Here is a 19983-nt window from a genome sequence, read left to right on the forward strand (position 1 = left end):
TGTTGTTCATTTAATATGTTTAGATCATCTATGTAGTATCCACATACATGTAACAATAGGCCTAGTTTAAAGTAAAAATGAAGATGTTGATTTAATAAGTGAAGTTCACTGACGCGTTTAATTTTGAATATTATTTTCTAATAATATTATTTCTAATAAGAATGTCCATTAATATTTTTCTATGGAAGAAAAATTGGTTAAATATATAACAAGATTTTGATTAAATTGCCAACACCACACTGGTTATTTAGGCCTAGCAATGATTCAAAACCAAACGACGAATATTGGCGATAGGCCTATAGTCTAGTGATGTATTAAATGCACATAGGTAAATAAATTTATGTGTCTTTTAAAGTGTCTCACCCACACTTCTTTGTGTTCCATCATCAGCCATCATTTAATTCAACCAGTTTTCTTTTTAAATTTGGCTCCTTTTGAACTTGAACATTTTCCACAATACATTCAAAAGAGAGATAACTCGAAAACTATAAATGTGGATTGATATACAATTTATTTTACGTTATGTAAGTACATTGTAAAAAAAAACACAACAAAATAATATTTATTTCTTTAATAAAATACATCAAAACAATTTTTAAAGTCATGTTTTATTTATTTGGAATTATTCACTGCGTAGTGAATTTCCCAGTTACTGGGACATTTTGAGTTCGGTTAAATCCCACTAACCGGGATGGTATATACCTCCTGTGAGCCAATGCTTACTAGTGATACCCCCGCTCTGATTTGAATATGCAAAATAAGCAAAGTCGACATTTAACAGAAAGCTGGCATTCGATTGGTATAGAAATACATCCCTCAATATGGCATGCCTAAACAAATAGTGTGTTAAAATTGCAAGCATCTGCGATAAATAGCTGCTAAGAAATCTTTGACAAAAATTGGTTTGAAAATTTTTGCTAAAAATAAACAAAGTCGTCATTAAACAGGAAGTTGACGTCTGATTGGTACAAAAATAAATCCCACGATATGGCACGCCGATACAAATATTGTGTAAACATTTCAAGCATCTGCAATAAATAGTTGTTGAGAAATCTTTCACGAAAATTTGTTTGAATATTTTGGTTAAAAAATAAGCAAAGTCGTCATTTAACAGGAAGTTGACGTCCGATTGGTACAAAAATATATCCCACGATATGGCATGCCTTAACAAACACTGTGTAAAAAAATGTCAAACATCTGCGATAAATAGTTGCTGAGATAAATGCGACAGAAATTTTTGTTGCGGACGGACGGACGGACGGACAGACAGACAGACAAGGATAAAACAGTATACACCTCACCTTCGGAGCGGGGGTATAAAAAATTGTTAAAAAAACAGCACAAATTATCGTGAAAAGGGTGGTAATTGTATAATAATTGTATAATATATAATAATAATTGTATAAACATTCTGCATTATTATATAAAACATTGTGTTCATAACTGTAACATATTACATGTAGCTCTACGTCGACATATTATACGGTAAACAAGGGTCTATTGCCGATAATGAATTTTGATGAAATCACCGGTACCAAATAACATTTAGGTGATTGCATTGTTTGAAATGGATTAGGCTGGATGATTTTACAAAAATTAACGCTTTTGATAAGATATGGAAAGCAAGTTAGTGTCTTCTGACTCTTAAATTGTTCCGTCTGGATAGAAGTAGCAATAATACTAGTTTATATAAAGAATCGTTTGGTCCGGCGGGCAAGAAGTTTCAACTTTGAGACTTTACCGTTTAAAAACATTCAAAACCTATCCATTTCACAAAGTTATTCCAATTATTACTTAACACCTAATACATAACCCAATGCATATAATACCCATTATTTTTTTTTTCAAAATTCTAATTGGTAGGAAATCATCATCATGAAGTTGATATCTTTTGGAGCACCCATATTTGATATATGAAAAAATGACGATAACAAACAGTCGACCATCTCAAAAATCCATAAAACGAAATACAAATTCAAAGCAGAGCAACACAGACCTCCAAATAGATAGCGGTAGGAGCAGGTGCCTGGGAGGAGTGAGCATCCTCTGCTGACCGGTCACACCCCCCGCGTGCCCAATGTAATATCGGTAAACAAAATGTCATTAATAATAATAATATTCATTAAATGAAATTTATTGCCAATTTAATACGGATAGAACAAATGTATCTGCATGCCGGATAACTTGAAGATATTAAGTTATCCCTACTGCATAATTATAAGTTCTCCCGGGTACGACTTCTCCAGGGTACGACTGTTCTAGCATCCACCAGTAGGTGGTGGTATTTCGGAAATGCAAAAACGAAAGTGGAAGTAGGAATAGAAATCTGGCGAAAAAAAAAAACACTGCAGCTATGCTTAGCGCTTTAAAAATGGAAAAATAAAATTTGAAATTTTAAGCTCAAATAGTGTGTTAGCCCCTTTAATAATGTGATTTTTTAATGGGGAGGGGGGGGGGTCAACTTTAATTTCCTGTGCATTGTATGTTTGTAGCAATAAACTGTATGCATGTTGAGGACATTTTTAAAAAATGTGAATATTAATACTTTAAAGGCCTGCAGGTATCTTTTTACCACATGTAAAACAAATATTGCCCCTGGAGCTTCGGCAGAGATATTCCCCCGATTCTTGTCCGCTTTTAGGAATAAATATTTGCAAATATCAAATAATAAAAGAAAGTGGTGCAACAGTTAGGGAATTCTTGGATCAAGGTTTAGACAAAAAACTGAAGCTTAAAACATAAACATGAGAGTTTTTGAATGGAACATCTAATACCTAAGACACGTAGGGGACAGCCAAGGCCAGTGGGTCTCTTTTAAAAGAAGAGTTGGTATCGTATTCCAAAGAAAAAATACGATTAAAAATCTGAACGCTATCAACACCTACCAATAACGCCAGATGTAGTTTGATCAAGAAAGCTATGTTTAGGCTGCAGTCAAAAGAGCTAAACAATTCTTTGTGAAAATTTTTCGATAACAATTTAACGATAGTGTTTTGTTTTGATTTATGTCATGTTGTATAGATACCTTTCATGACAGTCTTTTTCAGCAACAAAGCACCTTCGATCTTTATTGATTGATATGCAGGCTGGATCTGATAAAAAAAAAATACCAAAAAAATGGTAGATTCACACAGTATCAATAAATATGCATTATGTATGTATAAAAAGTCATATGGTACTTGTGATATATTAAAAAGTATATTGATTCCATTTTAATGTACTTTTATACTTATTGATCTATTATCTGCTTGGTATCAGTCTGCATAGGAACTTTGGAACAATTCTACTCAAATTGATACATGAATTCCAGTTAATTAATTCAATCTAAACTCCAAAATTAGGTACAACAATATATTTAAACTTGCATTTTGTTATATTTCCTTCCCTTTTCAAAAGGACCTCGACACAATTTGATGTCATTTTATTTTATGCTATCTCACTCGTCACGTTTTGATTTCATTGCGCACATGATCTTTATGATTATAAAATGTATTTTATTTCAAATATTTGATCATCAGAGAAAGTTTTAAAATTATTATTTCATAATAACACAAAATTCATAAAGAAAACCCATTGAAATTCAATAAACAAACATATTTTAGGGTTATTTTTTCGTATTGTTTTTTAAACGAAAATGACAGAAACGAGCAATTTTATGAATTTTCAATTTACCATATTCATTACACACATTTTTAGCATTTATAAGTGGAAACATATAAAGGTTATGCGTGACATGCACAGCATCAAATCTTGAGTGTGGTAGATTTTTAGCATAAAATCATGCAAATATATAGAAAAGGTCTAAAATTTGAAGCCCAATTTTTTAAAGAATTTTACCTTTGAAGCCTTCCATCTAAAATTTGACATCACTGTCACCATATTTTATTATGCAAATATAATACTGAAAAAATATATATAGATCAATTTTATAAAATTCTTGATATTGAAAACGTTTGTTTTTTAAAATCAAATGGTAACTATTAGATGAATTGTTTAAGTGCAAAGAGGTCATGAAAAAGTTTATGCAGCTTTATAAAAAAATTGTACCCTCTATTTAGTTTGATCCTTGTGTATGATTGAATGAAATTTTTGAAGAAATAGTTTCACTAAATTAAAATTACTGGCAACAATGCTAATCGGGTTGAAATTGCATTCAGGTGCAAAAAGGTCAAATTGAATGGGCCACAACTCAGAGGGATGAAAAATGACCCCAATCCCTTCATGTAAAAGTATTTTTTTAAAATAAAGATTAAATGTAAAGAACTTCTTTTTAAATATGGTTTACTTTGAAAATGGTAAAATTTAATTCAATACTAAAAAATAGTTTGTGACCGATTGTTTAAACTTCGAATATATCAGCGTAAAGCCAAAGGCGATGTCTATTAAAATAGACCCTAAATTCTCAAACCATTCTGTAGAAATGTGAAAGATGCTGGTCATTCTTTAAATTTAGCATAAGGCTCAAGAGGGTATCATGTACCCGTCACAAACTGACGATATAGAAGTATTCAAACTTTAAAGGAAAGCTATCTAAAACTAGAGACGAGCTCGTTGCAAGCAACGATTAGGTCTTCCGTCGTAGCTGCGTCATACTTGTGACGTAATACAAAAATTGATACCTGACCATGGTGGAATATTAGATGTGTAAACACTGTGTAAAAGAAACAAAGTACATGTATATAAGCAAATACAGATCTTTCAAAGTTGTCTGAAGTTTGATTCGCCGCATGTTGTTTTTTTGCATGTGCATTTTATTTTGAGAAACTTATCTAATCATCATAATTGACTCAATATACACAGAATATGGACGACGATTATAATCACACAGTGGGTATGCCCGGTATGAACGTAAAAAGACCAAACATTTTACTCGCATTTTTAATCGAAAGCAAGGGCCAATGAATCTTTTAGAATGTATGCGGAGATCCTCGAAATTTTACAGGGGGTTCTGAAGAATAATTTTGTTTTTTGAGGGGGGGGGGGGGGGAAGGGGCATGCGCGGATAAGAAAAAATTTCCTGGGGTGGGGGTTGAGTGTCTGACGGTTATTTGAGTTTGCCTGGGGATGTCCGAGGCATATTTTTGTAATTTTATATTGTACATGTAATGGAAAGAAATTTTGCGGGGGTTAGGGTTGGGTCTGGAACCCTCACCCTACTCTTCTAGATTCGCGCATGGGGAACCGATGCCGGTAATTTAACGGTAATTTTAACCCTTTTTATTTAATTAATCATTTTCAAAATTATCGGAATTCCAATATTACCTTTAAACGCAGTTAAAACTTAAAATACGAACCATTTAGTCTCGGTGAGTATTCGGCCAACATGCGTCTGCGTACGAAAGAAATGGCAACATTCAAGAAATTTGGATGGACGATCTGGGTCCTAGGTCGTCCATCCGATTCTTTTTCAGACTAAGAGCTACAGAACTGCACTTAGAGAATGTCAAACTGATTATGTCAATTTATTTTGTCTCAAAGAATCAGTTTTTTTCAACAATAAAGATTTACCTTAAAAACAAAAGGAATCGGGCACAATTTTCAATGTTAGCATTTTACAATTTAAAGGTCTAATAAAATTTTGAATGAAGTTTCAAGATACTACTCTTCGTTGTTTTATACGAAATATTGCATGGAAAAAAGATTTACATCGCATATATATTATAGAACTAATTATTTCTCTTTTTTATTTACATCAAAATAAATCCAAGAAAAAATCTAAATATTTTTTTTCCTTTATATGTGTTAATGAAAACGTTGGTCAGCAAGGGCCGGTTCTATGTCGTGCAAGCACCTACTTAATAGATTGTTACACGGATCTACCACGATGACAAATATCGAAAAGGCAATATTGTGGGTGAAGGATGAAAGTGTAGTTTGTTTTTTAGGTTTATTTTTGATAATTATATTTATCTGGATCAATTTCCGTTATGAAGTCAAGCATATATTTTCATATTATTATTGACTTAAAACATGTTGGAAAAAAGAAATATTGTATCAAGCAGTTAGTTATAATGCGCAGATCATGCATTCCTCTATGGTTTTCACAATTGCATGTATCAGTTACTACACGTTTTTGCTTACGGAGAAATAAATTTCCAAAGAGATGATATAGTTATCAGTTAAGTTCCAGATTGTCTTCTGCACATGCAAGCACGTGTGTAATCCTGATTTAAAAATAGGTATAATGGCCGGGGGGGGGGGGGGCGGGGGGGGGGGTCATCGCAACAAAATTGTGTATTAGTGTACTAGAGTGTACATTGTTAATTAATGATTGATGTTGAATTGTTATTAACAAACAAAATCATAAATTTATAATAACATACACTAAAATGCCAGGGAGTTCTGCTGGACGCGATTTCATTTGTCTTCAATTAGTAGGGTGTAAGGATGCCCGCCTACTTAATACATTTGCTCACGCGTCAACCGATTAAAAATGACTGTATTTTGGATTTATAAATCGTTCTAAAACATTCGATCTTATATTTCGTTGTTAACAATTCAAAACTTTGAACGATTAAATTTGTTTTTATACCTACCCCGACCCTCACGGAAAAATCCATTCAGATCAATGGAAATTTCATTTACAAGACTCCGCGCCAGAATCAGAATGTCTCATTCATTAATTTTTTCCTAGTTAAAGTGGACGAGTTTAAAATAGGAATAGAATAGGAATAGGAATACCATGTGAACATATGCCGTGAATGCAGTTTACTTTGCGTCTATTTTTTTTATTTTGAGAGTCCTTTTTATCATGTTTATCATGGCTTGAAAATGACGGAAGGCCCTTGAATGTTGTTATCTTTATGCAGGCACGTAGCATCCTTTTTGAAAGTGGGGGGGGGGGGGGGGGCAGACTCATCCAAAAAATCTTGACAAGCAAAAAAGAAAAAAAAAAAAAAAAAAAAAAAAAAGACTTTCCCAAAATCTTCAAAATCCTAATCCGGAAAAATTAGTTGCTGTGAGAAAAAGTGTGGTGGGGGGGCACCCACAAGCTTGAATTAATAATTGCCTGACGATGCATCTTTAATGTGTCAACATTTATATTCATAATTGATGAAAACGTTATATGGGATGTAATAAGCAACAATGAGCAAGATTGTTCAATTAAAAGGGCTTTTCACATTGCACGTGTGTAATCCTGATTTAAAAATAGATTGCCATATTTGAAAGGTCAAAAAAAAAAGAGGGAGGTGTCATCGCAACAAGATGAAACGCATTGTCTAAGTAGTACAATGTAAGTAATAGTTGGTGTTGGATTATCATCATTAACAAAGAATCATCAGTTTGGTTTAATTAAAACAAATATAAATTCATATAATTGGAATATTTACTGGAGGGGCTACGTACAAGTAATTCGCCGAAGTGGGGTACGTGTGACCCGATTTTCGATCAATTGGGCGATTTCATTCATCTGGAAAAGGGTTTCACTCGCGTGTACAAATGTAAATGTACATCAAACAATTGCTAGTCAATTAACTGTGTATGTTAATTGGATAGATTTCTTCTAAAACATTCAATCCAAAGTATAATATATGTAGTTATTAGTTGACACCCTCCCAATGGATCTATGCCGATGGATCTATGAGATTTCAGCTGTTGCGTGAATGGTAAAGAAAGACTTCGCGCCATAATACGTCTCATTCATAATTTTGGCTCGCCGATTAGTGGGCGAGTCCAAGTAAGGCAAGAGCACATGATGTGTAGATGGTCTTACCCACTCTATTTTCTTAACTGGTCATATAATAAATAGAGATATCATGGATCTTTCACTTTTGTCGGAGCATGTAATAAATGGAACCAAAAAATAAAGTAATTCTAATTGAATTAAATTGAAGTTAAAATGTAAATACCCCCTCCCACCTACGGATTAGGATTTTCAAAATTCCCCATTTTTTAAATTCCTTGTCACGATTTTTTTTGGATAAAGCTGCCCACCTACCCCCTACCCCCCCCCCCCCCCCCCCCCCACACACACACACTTTCAAATAACGATGCTACATGTACGTGTTTGAATATCCTTTCCTATATGGTTAGAAATAACAAAATGTCTTTGATTTTGCATCTAATATATAACAAATTCAATTTTCAATTTGGCTGTTTGAGATTATTCGATACATGTACATTCCTAAAATGATTTAAAATAATGAAATGATTTAATTTCCAGTGATATACAGGTACATGCACTCGATCGAAGAAAAAGATTGAAATTGCTTCTAAACTCTGCACGTTCATTTTAATAATTTATGATCCGCAGCGAAAATTAAATTAAATTTCTTATAAGATAGCCTAATTGATACATGCATGCTTCCATTGAATAAATTTGGGTAGTCAGGCAAGCTTTTTGGAAAGCTATTGCTTGTATAATATTAAGGTCAGACGCGACCTTCATGTATCTTCCATTTTTTCCTATCTCCACAATGTGAATTAAGATTTCCACTTTGTTATTTCATAATTAAATTTTTAGGTAATATGATTTTTTTGGTTTGGATATAAAGTGTTCAAATTAAAATATATAGTATGACTTAACTTATAAGCATTCAAATGCATTTTGCGTGCTATTTTAAGGGAATTTCGAAATATTCTAGCTCCAAAACGAGCCTGGTAATGTACTCTAAATTTTTTGGAATTAACAGGTTTAAATGTTAATAAATAAGGAATGAAATATCAAGGAAAATTATATAAAATTGAGGAACGTCTCGTCTGTCCTTAATTAAAATAATATAAATAGACATCATAAATCCCATATCAAACGACATATAACCACTTGAATCTGCACGTCTTTTAATGAATTTATGAACAGCGGGAAATTCTAAGGTAATGTTAGCTGCAAGTCTGTACAGCCCTTGTATGAAAAATTTCGGATGGTACTCAATTTTTTCAGACGGAGAGCTACATATATGCAGCTAAGGTAACTAATAATGCTTCCGATGAAATACTTTGTTTAGTAATGCAAGGTTTTAAGAGAGCAATACTTATTTGTTTAAAAAATAACACCCTAATACTTCGCATTTTATTCGCTGTTTGTAGAACAAGCAGAACCAGTATCAGTTCGATCCCTACCGTATGTACATTGTTCGAATTTAATAGTCCTTGCATTGCATTGCTTTGCATGTACAAAATATCTTTTAAAAATTCAATACCGAAAGTGTTTATCTATATGGCTATTAATCTATATGTACATGTACACGTAGCGTACACATGTGATTCAAAATACCCCAAACGGAAAAATTCACTTATTGAGTCTACATTTTATAGAACTTGCAAAAAATACATTGCGGGTCTGAATGTTTGTTAATGTGTCAATCTATCAATATACAGTTTGTTAATTTTTTTTCGATTGCTGAGGCTACATCGTTTTTGATGAACATTGAACAACATTTTTTCCATGCCATTATTTCCACGGAAGATAGCGAGTACAATTATAAAGCACAATTTATTTAATTATCTCTTTAATATTGTGTACTAGTATGTAATAAATAATTCATAAATTGCTGCCGAAGGTTGTTTGGTATTTTCGTTTGTAGATGCATTGCAAGTAAAAAACGTGAAACGCGGGGCAAGTCATAATTAATATCCCTAATAACCGTTACTTAAAAATAGCGGCTTTGGATTCAAATATTATCGTATACGAATATTAAGTTCAATTTTTAAAATCATCTCCACGATGATAATATTATATCCATCGGAAATCAGTATTTTGTTTTGCTTTAAAAGAAATGTTCTATCGGGAGCAATCCCGCGTTCGTTTAAATTGCCAGCGTACATTTGTCATGTCAGTTATACACATTGTGCTTTATATGACGGCCGTGTATACGTACTGTAGAAAAGTTGAGTTTAATTACCATGCATTCGAACCATTTTATTAACACATCTCCCAGTACTGAAACAATTCAAAATGTCTCTGTTACAGTAACACAGTGGGGCGTTAAACATGTGTACGTCCAGCTCTACAAGCATATGCACTGTCGTCAAGGCGACGGCCTGAATACAGCTAGCGACTCTTTTATCGATCGGTTACCTGAGTCTCGTAATGCATCTAAATATAGAAAGGGGCACAGTTATGAAACAAACAACAAAAATAAGGTCAAAGACGTTCATCTTTATGAAATGAATATGTACATATGAATAAAAACATTTGGGAATTTTATGTAGAATTATTTTTGCGCGCTGCATGTATCAGTTAGTGCATTACAAAAAGCCTTTTCATAACCTCCTAAACGTGCGCACCCCCACAAAAATGGACCGAACTGACAACAATTGTTTCTGCAAATACTGGCTATAAATTACGAAAACATTAAATTGAATACCACGGAAGGATTCAAAATTAATTTCTTTACAACTTTGCTTCAATAATGCATTAGAAATTTTTATTCCTTTACAAGTTATTGACAAGAAACTTTTGACGCATCTAACTCCCTAATTATAGGGGCCAGCCCCTTTTTCTGTATACCGAATGAAAGGTCTTGGTAAGACCAAGATCTTTTAAATTACATGTTATAACAAGTTTTTATCAGGTAGAAAACTAACACGGAAAATACGCGAATTTTTTTGAATTTTTTTCGTACCTTTGTTTCAACATCTATACCACCCCTTTTATTTGCATTTAAATAATAAATAAAATATATCTCGCACAAATTCAATGTATTAGCTTCCAAACCAGCCCATCTTTGAGACTCTGCCAGTCATCGTTATAGCTAAACCCCCCTGGACAAAAGAAGTCGTTAAATTTTACTAAAAGGGGAATAACTCAAAACCGGATGGGGATTTTCCTCAACTAAAATATGCAACGACAACATCACGCGGCATGTTATCAGTCCTGAAAATTTCAAAACAATCGGTGAACAAACGAGCGAGATATTAAGGATCAAAGTTGGCGTCTAGAAGAAAAAAAAAATAATAAGAAATTTGAAAATTTTTCAGAATAATAGTAAGGTCTTCCGTTGGAAACGGAAGACCTTAATTACTTTGGCACAAAAAGTTGTGCTTTATAAATGTATACCACTGAGCAGTGGTGCGTTTCTGTTATAGAGGTAATTTATGAACATATTTAAACTGCGGTACAGGGAAAATACATTTCACTGCACTTTGAGAAAATGCCGAGAACAGTTTCAAATATCCATATATTAAACTTTGTATTTACAAGCACCATGAAAATTCGAAACTACATTTCGAAAATGGCGAATTGAAATCTCTTTTTAAAAAAACAGTGACCGAACCTATAAAGAGGATAGTTTAACAGCAATCAGTGTCTTATTTATTTTCCTGATTTTGTTTTTAGAAACGAAGTGTAATGGTTTAAGGTTTTTTTTGTTTACTCAGTCGTGTACAATGTAAATAACTGTTACTTTATATTTACCAATCTTGAAAACGTCTATTTATGGTATGATAGCCGACAACAGAGACTATGAAACTTACTCATCTTATTAATAAGAGTCAAGTAGAAATATTTACTTACGGTCATATATATCCTCGTCAATATATGGCATCGTTGGACAACCACTGATGAATTTATCAGCACATTTATAATGATTCAAGTAGCCTGTACCGTCCAGTTTTATGCAATTATCTGAAAAAAAGGTAAACGAGAAAATTCACATTACTTCAATATTATATATTACATGTAGAACAAAACATAACAAATAAAACTACAGGCATACTAAATCTTCATATTTGAAGACCAGTCAATACGATAAAGTCGTGATAATGGTCTTTTGACAATAAAACACAACACTTACATTTGGATTTTCAAAATGAGAAATTAAAATGTATGCATTTTGAAGAAGCTAAAGAATGCAGTAAAAAAATTTTGGTGTACCTTCTAGGTGTCCATGAAATATAAAATATTTTAAGAGTAATTTTAACATTAAATTATGCTCGAGTCTCTAATCTTAGAGGTCACAAAATGTTTTGGAAGAAGTTAAATCCTAAATATCTACTTTATTAACCTGCCCAATGGCCAAGAGTAAAATAAAACAGAGAAACACCCTGGAACTCACCCTTGGTTGGCTAATAAAGATGCATGTAATAAGAATTATTGCCTTTTTTTTAAAATTTTGATCAATATCGTCCTGCATGACCTCAAAATGAAACTGAAGCTTATGTAACATAATAAAACTGAGAGCAACCTCACCTTTTCCATAAAGAGATCTCTTTTGGTCAGTGCAAAATTCAATCAGCGATGTCAAGTATTTATCAGGAGCACACAGATATCGTGTGTTTCGGGTACAATTTCTTCTTTTTGCTGCCGTCTCAAACTCAGTTCTGTTATTAGGACATTCATCCACAGGATATACATTAAATCGGTAGGAATAATTCTAAAATTAAACGATATATTAATTAAATTAAGTGAGCTTTTCGAATCACATTTTGTCTGTCGTCCGTCTGTCTGTCTGTCTGTCCCTCCATCTGTAAACTTTTCACATTTTCAACATCTTCTCCAGAACCTCTGGGCCAATTTCAGCCAAACTTCCCACACAGCATCCTTAGCCTAAGGGGATTCAAAGCTGTGGAAATTAAGGACCACGCCCTCTTACCACGGGTAGATAATTAGGAATTAAAAGAAAATTTTCGAGAAATTTTCAAAAATCTTCTCAAGAACTATTTGGCCAGAAAAGCTGAAACTTATGTGAAAGCATCCTCAGGTAGTGTAGATTCAAAATTGTGAAAGAAAATCATGATCCCCGGGGGTAGGATTGGGCCACAATGGGGGTTCGGCTTTTTACTTACGAATATATATAGAATATAAAATATTCTGAAAAACAGTTAGGCCATGAAATCTGAAACTTATGTGGAAGCATCCTCAGGTAGTGTAGATTCAAAATTGTGGAAATCATAACCCCGGGGGTAGGGTAGGCCACAATGGAGAGTCGACTTTTGTATAGGAATATATAGAGTATAAATCTTTAAAAATTTTCTTCTCAGAAACCGTTAGGCCAGAAAAGCTTGAGGCCCTATCATACCCCTAGGGACCATAAACTTGAATCTACACTGCTTGAGGATGCTTCCATTTTAATTTGTGCTTTTCTGGCCTAATAGTTTTTGAGAAGAAGACTTTAAATGATTTCCTCTATATATTCCTATGTAAAGCTTGTTCTCCCTATTGTGGCCCCACCCTACCCCCGGGGACAATGATTTGAACAAACTTGAATCTACACTACCTGAGAATGCTTCCATTTTAATTTGGGGAATTCTGGCCAGATATTTTTTGAGAAAAAGTTTTTTTTTGATTTCCTCTATATATTCCTATGTAATAATTGATCCCCCTCTTGGGGCCCCACCCTACCCCCGGGGACCATGATTTGAACAACTTGAATCTACACTACTTAAGGATGCTTCTGTTTTAATTTGAGCTTTCCTGGCCTAATAGTTTTTGAGAAGAAGATTTTTAAAGATTTTCACTATATATTCCTATGTAGAACTTCACCCCCCCCCCCCCTCTTGTGGCCCACCATACCCCCGGGGACCATGATTTGAACAAGCTTGAATCTACACTACTTGAGGATGCTTCCATTTTAGTTTGAGCCTTTCTGGCCTGATAGTTTTTTAGAAGATGATTTTTAAAGATTTTCTCTAAATATTCCTATGTAAAAATTGATCCCCCTCTTGTGGCCCCACCCTACCCCCGGGGACCATGATTTGAACAAACTTGAATCTACACTACTTGAGGATGCTTCCATTTTAATTCGAGTTTTCCTGGCCTAAAAGTTTTTGAGAAGAAGATTTTTAAAGATGTTGACTATATATTCCTATGTAAAATTTCACCCCCCCCCCTCTTGTGGCCCCTACATACCCCTAGGGACTATGATTTGAACAAAGTTGAATCTACACTACTTGAGGATGCCTCCACACAAGTTTAAGCTTTTCTGGCCAAATAGTTTTTGAGAAGAAGATTTTTGAAAAATACCAACAAATTTTCAATAATTCTCAATTATCTCTCCTTTAAAGAGGGCGTGGCCCTTCATTTGAACAAACTTGAATTCTTTTCACCTAGTGATGCTTTGTGCCAAATTTGGTTGAAATCTGCCCAGTGGTTCTGGAGAAGAAGAAGAAAATGTGAAAAGTTTACAACGCCGCCGACAACGACAACGCCAACGACAGACAACGGACAAATTTTGATCAGAAAAGCTCACTTGAGCTTTCAGCTCAGGTGAGCTAGAAATGTGCTGCTATTTCGAAAACATGTTTCTGTGTTTGAAGATATTTTAGGTAAGTTACAAAAGTAAAACCCATACTTCATATTTGCTTCATATGTACTTTAAATGTCATATGTATGTTATCTGATTCATGTTTTTAATTCAGATTTCTCACTGATGAACAGTGCCATTCAGCCAACTTTACAATGCAATTCATTCCCACATTTTTATGCTGATTGAATGATTTAAATGCTAAATGCTGACAACTAAATGCATTAAAAAAATTATCAAAGTTATATCTGAAAAGATAATTTCACTCACAAGTTAATGATTTTTAATAAACACATTGAAAATAATCCTGAAAATGCAATCAAAAAACAATACAAAAAGCAATTTAAACTTAACATAATATCTCTTTGAACTGCCTCTTAAATTTTAAGATATCTTGCGAAATGTTGTACAAATTTCACTTAAATTTCCATTTTAAAAAAAATTATATAAAAAAATAATAGGCGGTCTGACATTACATTTACATGTAAAGGAGAGTAAATAATGCATTAAGATCAATGATTGAAAATTATCAATTTGTTTTACTTTGCCTACGAATATATTGCATCGAGTAACAGATCTAGATATTGTCAAGAACACTAATATGTAAAATAATTTCATCTCTTCATATTATTTGTAACAATGCGTTAAAAAGGTTAATATGCAGGTTTATAGAAAAATCAACTGTTTCCTTAAAACTTCATTCTGAATCAATTTACATGGTAAAGATCAACATTCGCGGATCTAGAAGAGAAATGGTCTCGACCCCTCTAAAAAATTCACATAGCAATACCAAAAATAGCCGTCGAACTCCAACTGGAAAAATGCTATAGATCTGTGTTCTATTTATTTTATTTTTCAACAACTTAGATTATATTTTTTAATCGATTTACCATGATGAACCTCTGTCATGTTGAAGCTTAGTAAAATACGGTGTTTTGGTAAAAATGGTGTATGACCTATTGTAAGGTCGATTACAAAAAGAAGAAAATGAAGTGTTTTGTTTTTTCAAATCTGGGTAAATACAGGTTACTTGTCACCCCGAGAAGGCAATTTATTTGCCTTGCTTAATTGAGATTTGTAATTTCGGTCATTAAGTCCCAAAAGTCATTAATTATCGTTTTAAATTTCATAAATAGTATCGTTTAAATTGGCATGGTGCGATTCCAGATGAAAATTTTAGGATTCTATTTCTTTATTTTTAAGATTTAAAATGTTTCACAAACTGAATGTTTTTAGTGGTCAGCTAACATTTAAGTGTCTGTTATTGAGTTGATAATGACATATATTCATTAAGATAAGACTTTTGTCGTGTCTTTCGTTCAAAGAGTTTAAATGTACAATAAATACTATTGCCTGTAAATCAGGCTTGGGGCGAATTACATGGTAAAGTAATGCATTACATTACCATTACTTCATAAATTTGCATTTGGCATTAAATTACCATTACCATTAATTAATTTTCTTGAAATAATGCATTACATAACCATTACATGAGTAAAGTAATGCATTACCATTACCATTACTTTGTAACAAGAGGCCCAATGGGCCACATCACTCATCTGAGCAACACTGGCTTTTTATGGGCGTTCAAAGGATATTGTGTCATGTGGCCTCTCGGTAGATTAACCAAAAATGAATATCCGAATTTTACACTTATTTTTTCATTTACTTAATTTTTGACATCTTTACCTTTATACCATTTTTACCGAAAATAAGAGCATATGCAATATAAATAACTAAATTTTCAGTTGGTGTTCAGTTAACTTCCGGTTCCCTTTATTTTAGCCCCCCCCCCCCACCCCAATCACTTTATAAAACGATTAAAAAAAACATGAGAGCATAAAGGTACATTTTCTCCCCCCACTACTTACTAGTTATTGTATTTTATTTTAAAAGAATCCTATATGTGAAAGAAGAAAAGTGTACCTCGATGTACCAGAATGAATTGAAAAATTTATTTAATTTGCCTTCTCCATTATAAACGATTGTCGTTTACCAGTTATGAATTCATTTATATGACGTTTTATATCCTTACTCACTTGATTGAAGAATAAACTTATGTGAAAAATGTCGACACATATATTAAAGAGCTACATGTATAATTCAAATTAATGTATTGGCAGGCATGTCGCTCTATTGTACCAAGGCCGTGCCAAGTGTAGAATTATAAGCAAGATACAAAATATAGCTTGGTTTGAGTCACGTTTTTGTTAATTCACATAGTTTATTACATTCAGCTTAAGATTTCTAAACTTGGTATTTCCTACTCAGCATAGCTGCATTTAAAATATAAACGAACTAAAGTATGACTTCAGTTTTGTGTACAAACATAAAGTAGCATTGTGTGCAAAGCTCTGTATCTTGTTTATAACTCGAAGCTAGTAAACTTATATTTGTAAACAATTAAAATAAGAGAAAAATGCACTAAAACAAAGAAAAAACTCAATTTATTTTTCATCATATATATACTTATATATTTCTAGCAGCGAGAATAATCTCCGTTTAGATTGAAATTGCTGAGCATCTTAATAAAACATGTTGCATTAATCAACCATTAAGAACGAAAATCAAAACAAGCAAAAACCACCGTCACAAATGAAAATGTCGACGCAATGAAATATTAAACTCAATTTACTTCACATAAACGGCACAAATATATTTTGGATGTTTCAAATATTCCCTTCGCACGTAAACTGTTGCAAAACAACCAAATTAAATTCATCCCCGTTCAACTTCAAGATGACTGCTTCTATTATAGACTTGTCCTCTAAACTGGTTTTCGATATATGAAATATCGAGCCCGAGGTTAAACTGATTGACCCCATTCTCTTTGTCTTATTATTATTTTCGTAAATTACTCAAATTTGAAACAGAATTAGTCCTTATTTTTTGCAATTTATATTGTCCTTCCCATTAGGATGATTTATGCTAAATAACGTCGAATTTGAAATGCACCCCCTTTTTCTACAGTTTTGAGGTTTTCTTCACTTTAAAAAAAGATCGGTCTTACATTTCTGCAATTTATATTCGCCTTCCCATAAGGATGTATTGTGCCAAATTTGGTTGAAATTGGCCAAGTGGTTTTAGAAAAGAAGTTCAAAATGTAAAAAGTTTACAGACGGGCAGACGGGCAAAGGGACAGACGGACGACGGACAAAATGTGATCAGAATAGCTCACTTGAGCTTTCATCTCAGGTGAGCTAAAAAGTCAATACATGTGTAATAAGTTTTAGAAAAGAAAAGAGCTTAAAGAGGTTTTGCAAATGTTTCAAATATTAAACACACATTGACATATCTACAGCTTTTAAGTTAAGTATCAGTTTCAAATTTAATGACTTATACAAGAATCATTTTTTTTTTGTTCAAGTTAAAATCATCTTAATATGGCATTATGAATAACATAAGTAAATATATAATCAGATACATTTTGCATGGTACAATGTCAGATATGAAGTATAAAAGACACAGAAGTATAACAGAAAACAAATTATGGAATAACGATGCGGTTATTAAAAGCTCAATGAAGATATTTCCTCAGATTAACAATTCTTTAAAATTTTGGACACTTAATAATTGAATTAATTTATAAACAGAGGATTTTTCCCAGTAATCTTTCTTAAATTTTTTTATTGGGATTTCTTTATACTGAGGACACTTTAAGACAAAAAATAACTGTCGCGCTTTATGATTATCAAAGTTTCAAAGGTAAATATATTTTAACTGCATCCTGCCAGGTTTGAAAATCATTTCAGCTCTATAAGATTATACAGTGTAAGTGGAAACTGGGACTAAAAAATACTGTTTGGCAATCTTTATCTTAGGATATATAATTAAGTGCAATAATAGAAAACATACATGAATCTTGTATTTCTTATCAGTTCAAACTAATATGAGAGAGAGAGAGAGAGAGAGAGAGAGAGAGAGATAATTTCAAATGGGTTATAATATTAGAAGTGATTTTCATCGTAGTTGGCCATGGACTGTGCATCAATTTTGTTTTTAACGTTGCAAGTCTGTCCTATATTCTATTGGAACATAGCCAAGGGAATGTTACTTGGGGTGTTTAGGACTTCTTAAAACAATAGATTGTTTTTATACCTAAATTATCCTGAGGGAATAATGTGTTGTTAACACATATTCTTTATTGAAGTGCAAACTAATTGGAGTAAATTTTTAAAACGATTTCAAACTCTTAATAAAAACACTCTTAAAATTTAATGTAATTAAATTGTGTTACATTGTATTATATCTAGCAATATTAACAATTTAATTTTTTTTTCAAATATTTTTTTAATAATACAACAAAAACAATTTCATCTCAAGAATTATTTCTTTCATTTGTAAAATAATTTTCATGAAATACAATTTCAGGTATTTATCACATTTTTAAAGTGAACATGCATAAATATAGTAATGCAAAGTAATGTCATGTAATGCCAGCATTACACTATAATTTGGAAAGTAATGCATTACATTACCATTACTTGTAATGCTAAATTTGTGGCATTACACATTACTAGCATTACTTAAAAAACATGTAATGCATTGCAATGCATTACCATTACATTTAGCATTACCCCAAGTCTGCTGTAAATTATGCTGAAATAAGGGTTTTCTTAACATGGCACTTACCAAAGCTTCTGTAACAAATACAAATATGTTGATGACTAGAAGTATTCGGAACAACTGAGGTCCCATATTCAGTCTATTGGTTTTTGGCATCTTATCTCACTCTGTAATATATGTATATTATTGCATTATACGATTTTTAAAAATCTATAAGAATAATCCACATGAAAATCAGCGACTCACCTTTGTAAAAGCGGTGTTTTGAAGGATTAAAAAGAACATGCATTAGTTCAAGTGCATAAGCAGTAATTGAAGCAATATAAATAAATAAATAGATAAATAAATAGGACCAAAAAAGTATGTATGTCTACCATGTATGCTCAACATCTTAGATTATTTTGTTGTATTACTTCCTGATGTTTCAACCATTAATAATCATTTGATCATCAAAAATGTTAATTGTTTGGGCTTTTTCAAAATAAAACCCTAAATTATCAATAAAAGGTCGAGTCAATCGTGCGTGCATGTTTGTATGTAAATTTCGAAAGCGACAGAAAATATCGAAACAGTTCATATATGTTGGCGCTATCCTTTCTCACAAAAATGTTTTCTTTAAAATGGCGTCATTTTGCTATGTAAACAATGCTATGGTATATCCAAGTTGTGACTATTCGTTAAAATCTACATGATTAAACATTACAAGTTTTAAACTGATTAATATAAAATACACAATATTCCTCATCTATATTCAAGAAGAAGGTAAAATGTTTTACCTACCTAAATTGCGTCCTTTACCTTGTAGAGATAGACAATCTTTAGTGCGCATTTAAACTACAAACCGAAAGAGCGAAAATTGGAAAAACCTAATTTCTTCATACTGAAAGCGCTGGTTGAAAATATTTTAGTTGATACATTTTAAGAAACTTAAAACATTTTTAAAGTTAATTTACGCTTCCAAAGTTTATCATAGTTTGATCTGCCTAACAGTTTCTATTTAAAAATCATTCTTTAAGTGATATGGGGTTATCAAATATGGTCGGGGCCACCGACTCGGGGGTGAACAAATCCAATAAAGCCCAAGGGGCTTTATGGTAGATTTGATCACACCAAGCATATTTGATCACCTCATAATATTAAAAAAAATGATTCCTTATTACTTCTATCTATATAATTTCACCAATAGTTTTTCAATAATTGACAATTTCATGTTGCTTTCATTACGTTTTATTAT

General features: G+C 32.5%; 1 protein-coding gene across 1 annotated transcript in view; it reads right to left on the reverse strand.

Moving 5' to 3' along the window:
- Window positions 1-19678, reverse strand: part of LOC136270987 (uncharacterized) — a 71327-nt gene extending 51649 nt beyond the window's left edge. Inside the window, exons 1-5 of the mRNA XM_066070037.1 lie at window positions 19530-19678; window positions 18816-18916; window positions 12131-12314; window positions 11456-11566; window positions 3026-3092 (exon numbers count right to left, since the gene is read on the reverse strand). Coding sequence (XP_065926109.1) covers window positions 3026-3092; window positions 11456-11566; window positions 12131-12314; window positions 18816-18905 — 452 coding nt within the window. The 5' untranslated portion in view covers window positions 18906-18916; window positions 19530-19678. The remainder of the gene's footprint in view (window positions 1-3025; window positions 3093-11455; window positions 11567-12130; window positions 12315-18815; window positions 18917-19529) is intronic.
- Window positions 19679-19983: the final 305 nt, after the last annotated feature.

The sequence above is a fragment of the Magallana gigas genome, chromosome 8 (assembly GCF_963853765.1).
Source record: "Magallana gigas chromosome 8, xbMagGiga1.1, whole genome shotgun sequence".
Classification (NCBI taxonomy): domain Eukaryota; kingdom Metazoa; phylum Mollusca; class Bivalvia; order Ostreida; family Ostreidae; genus Magallana; species Magallana gigas.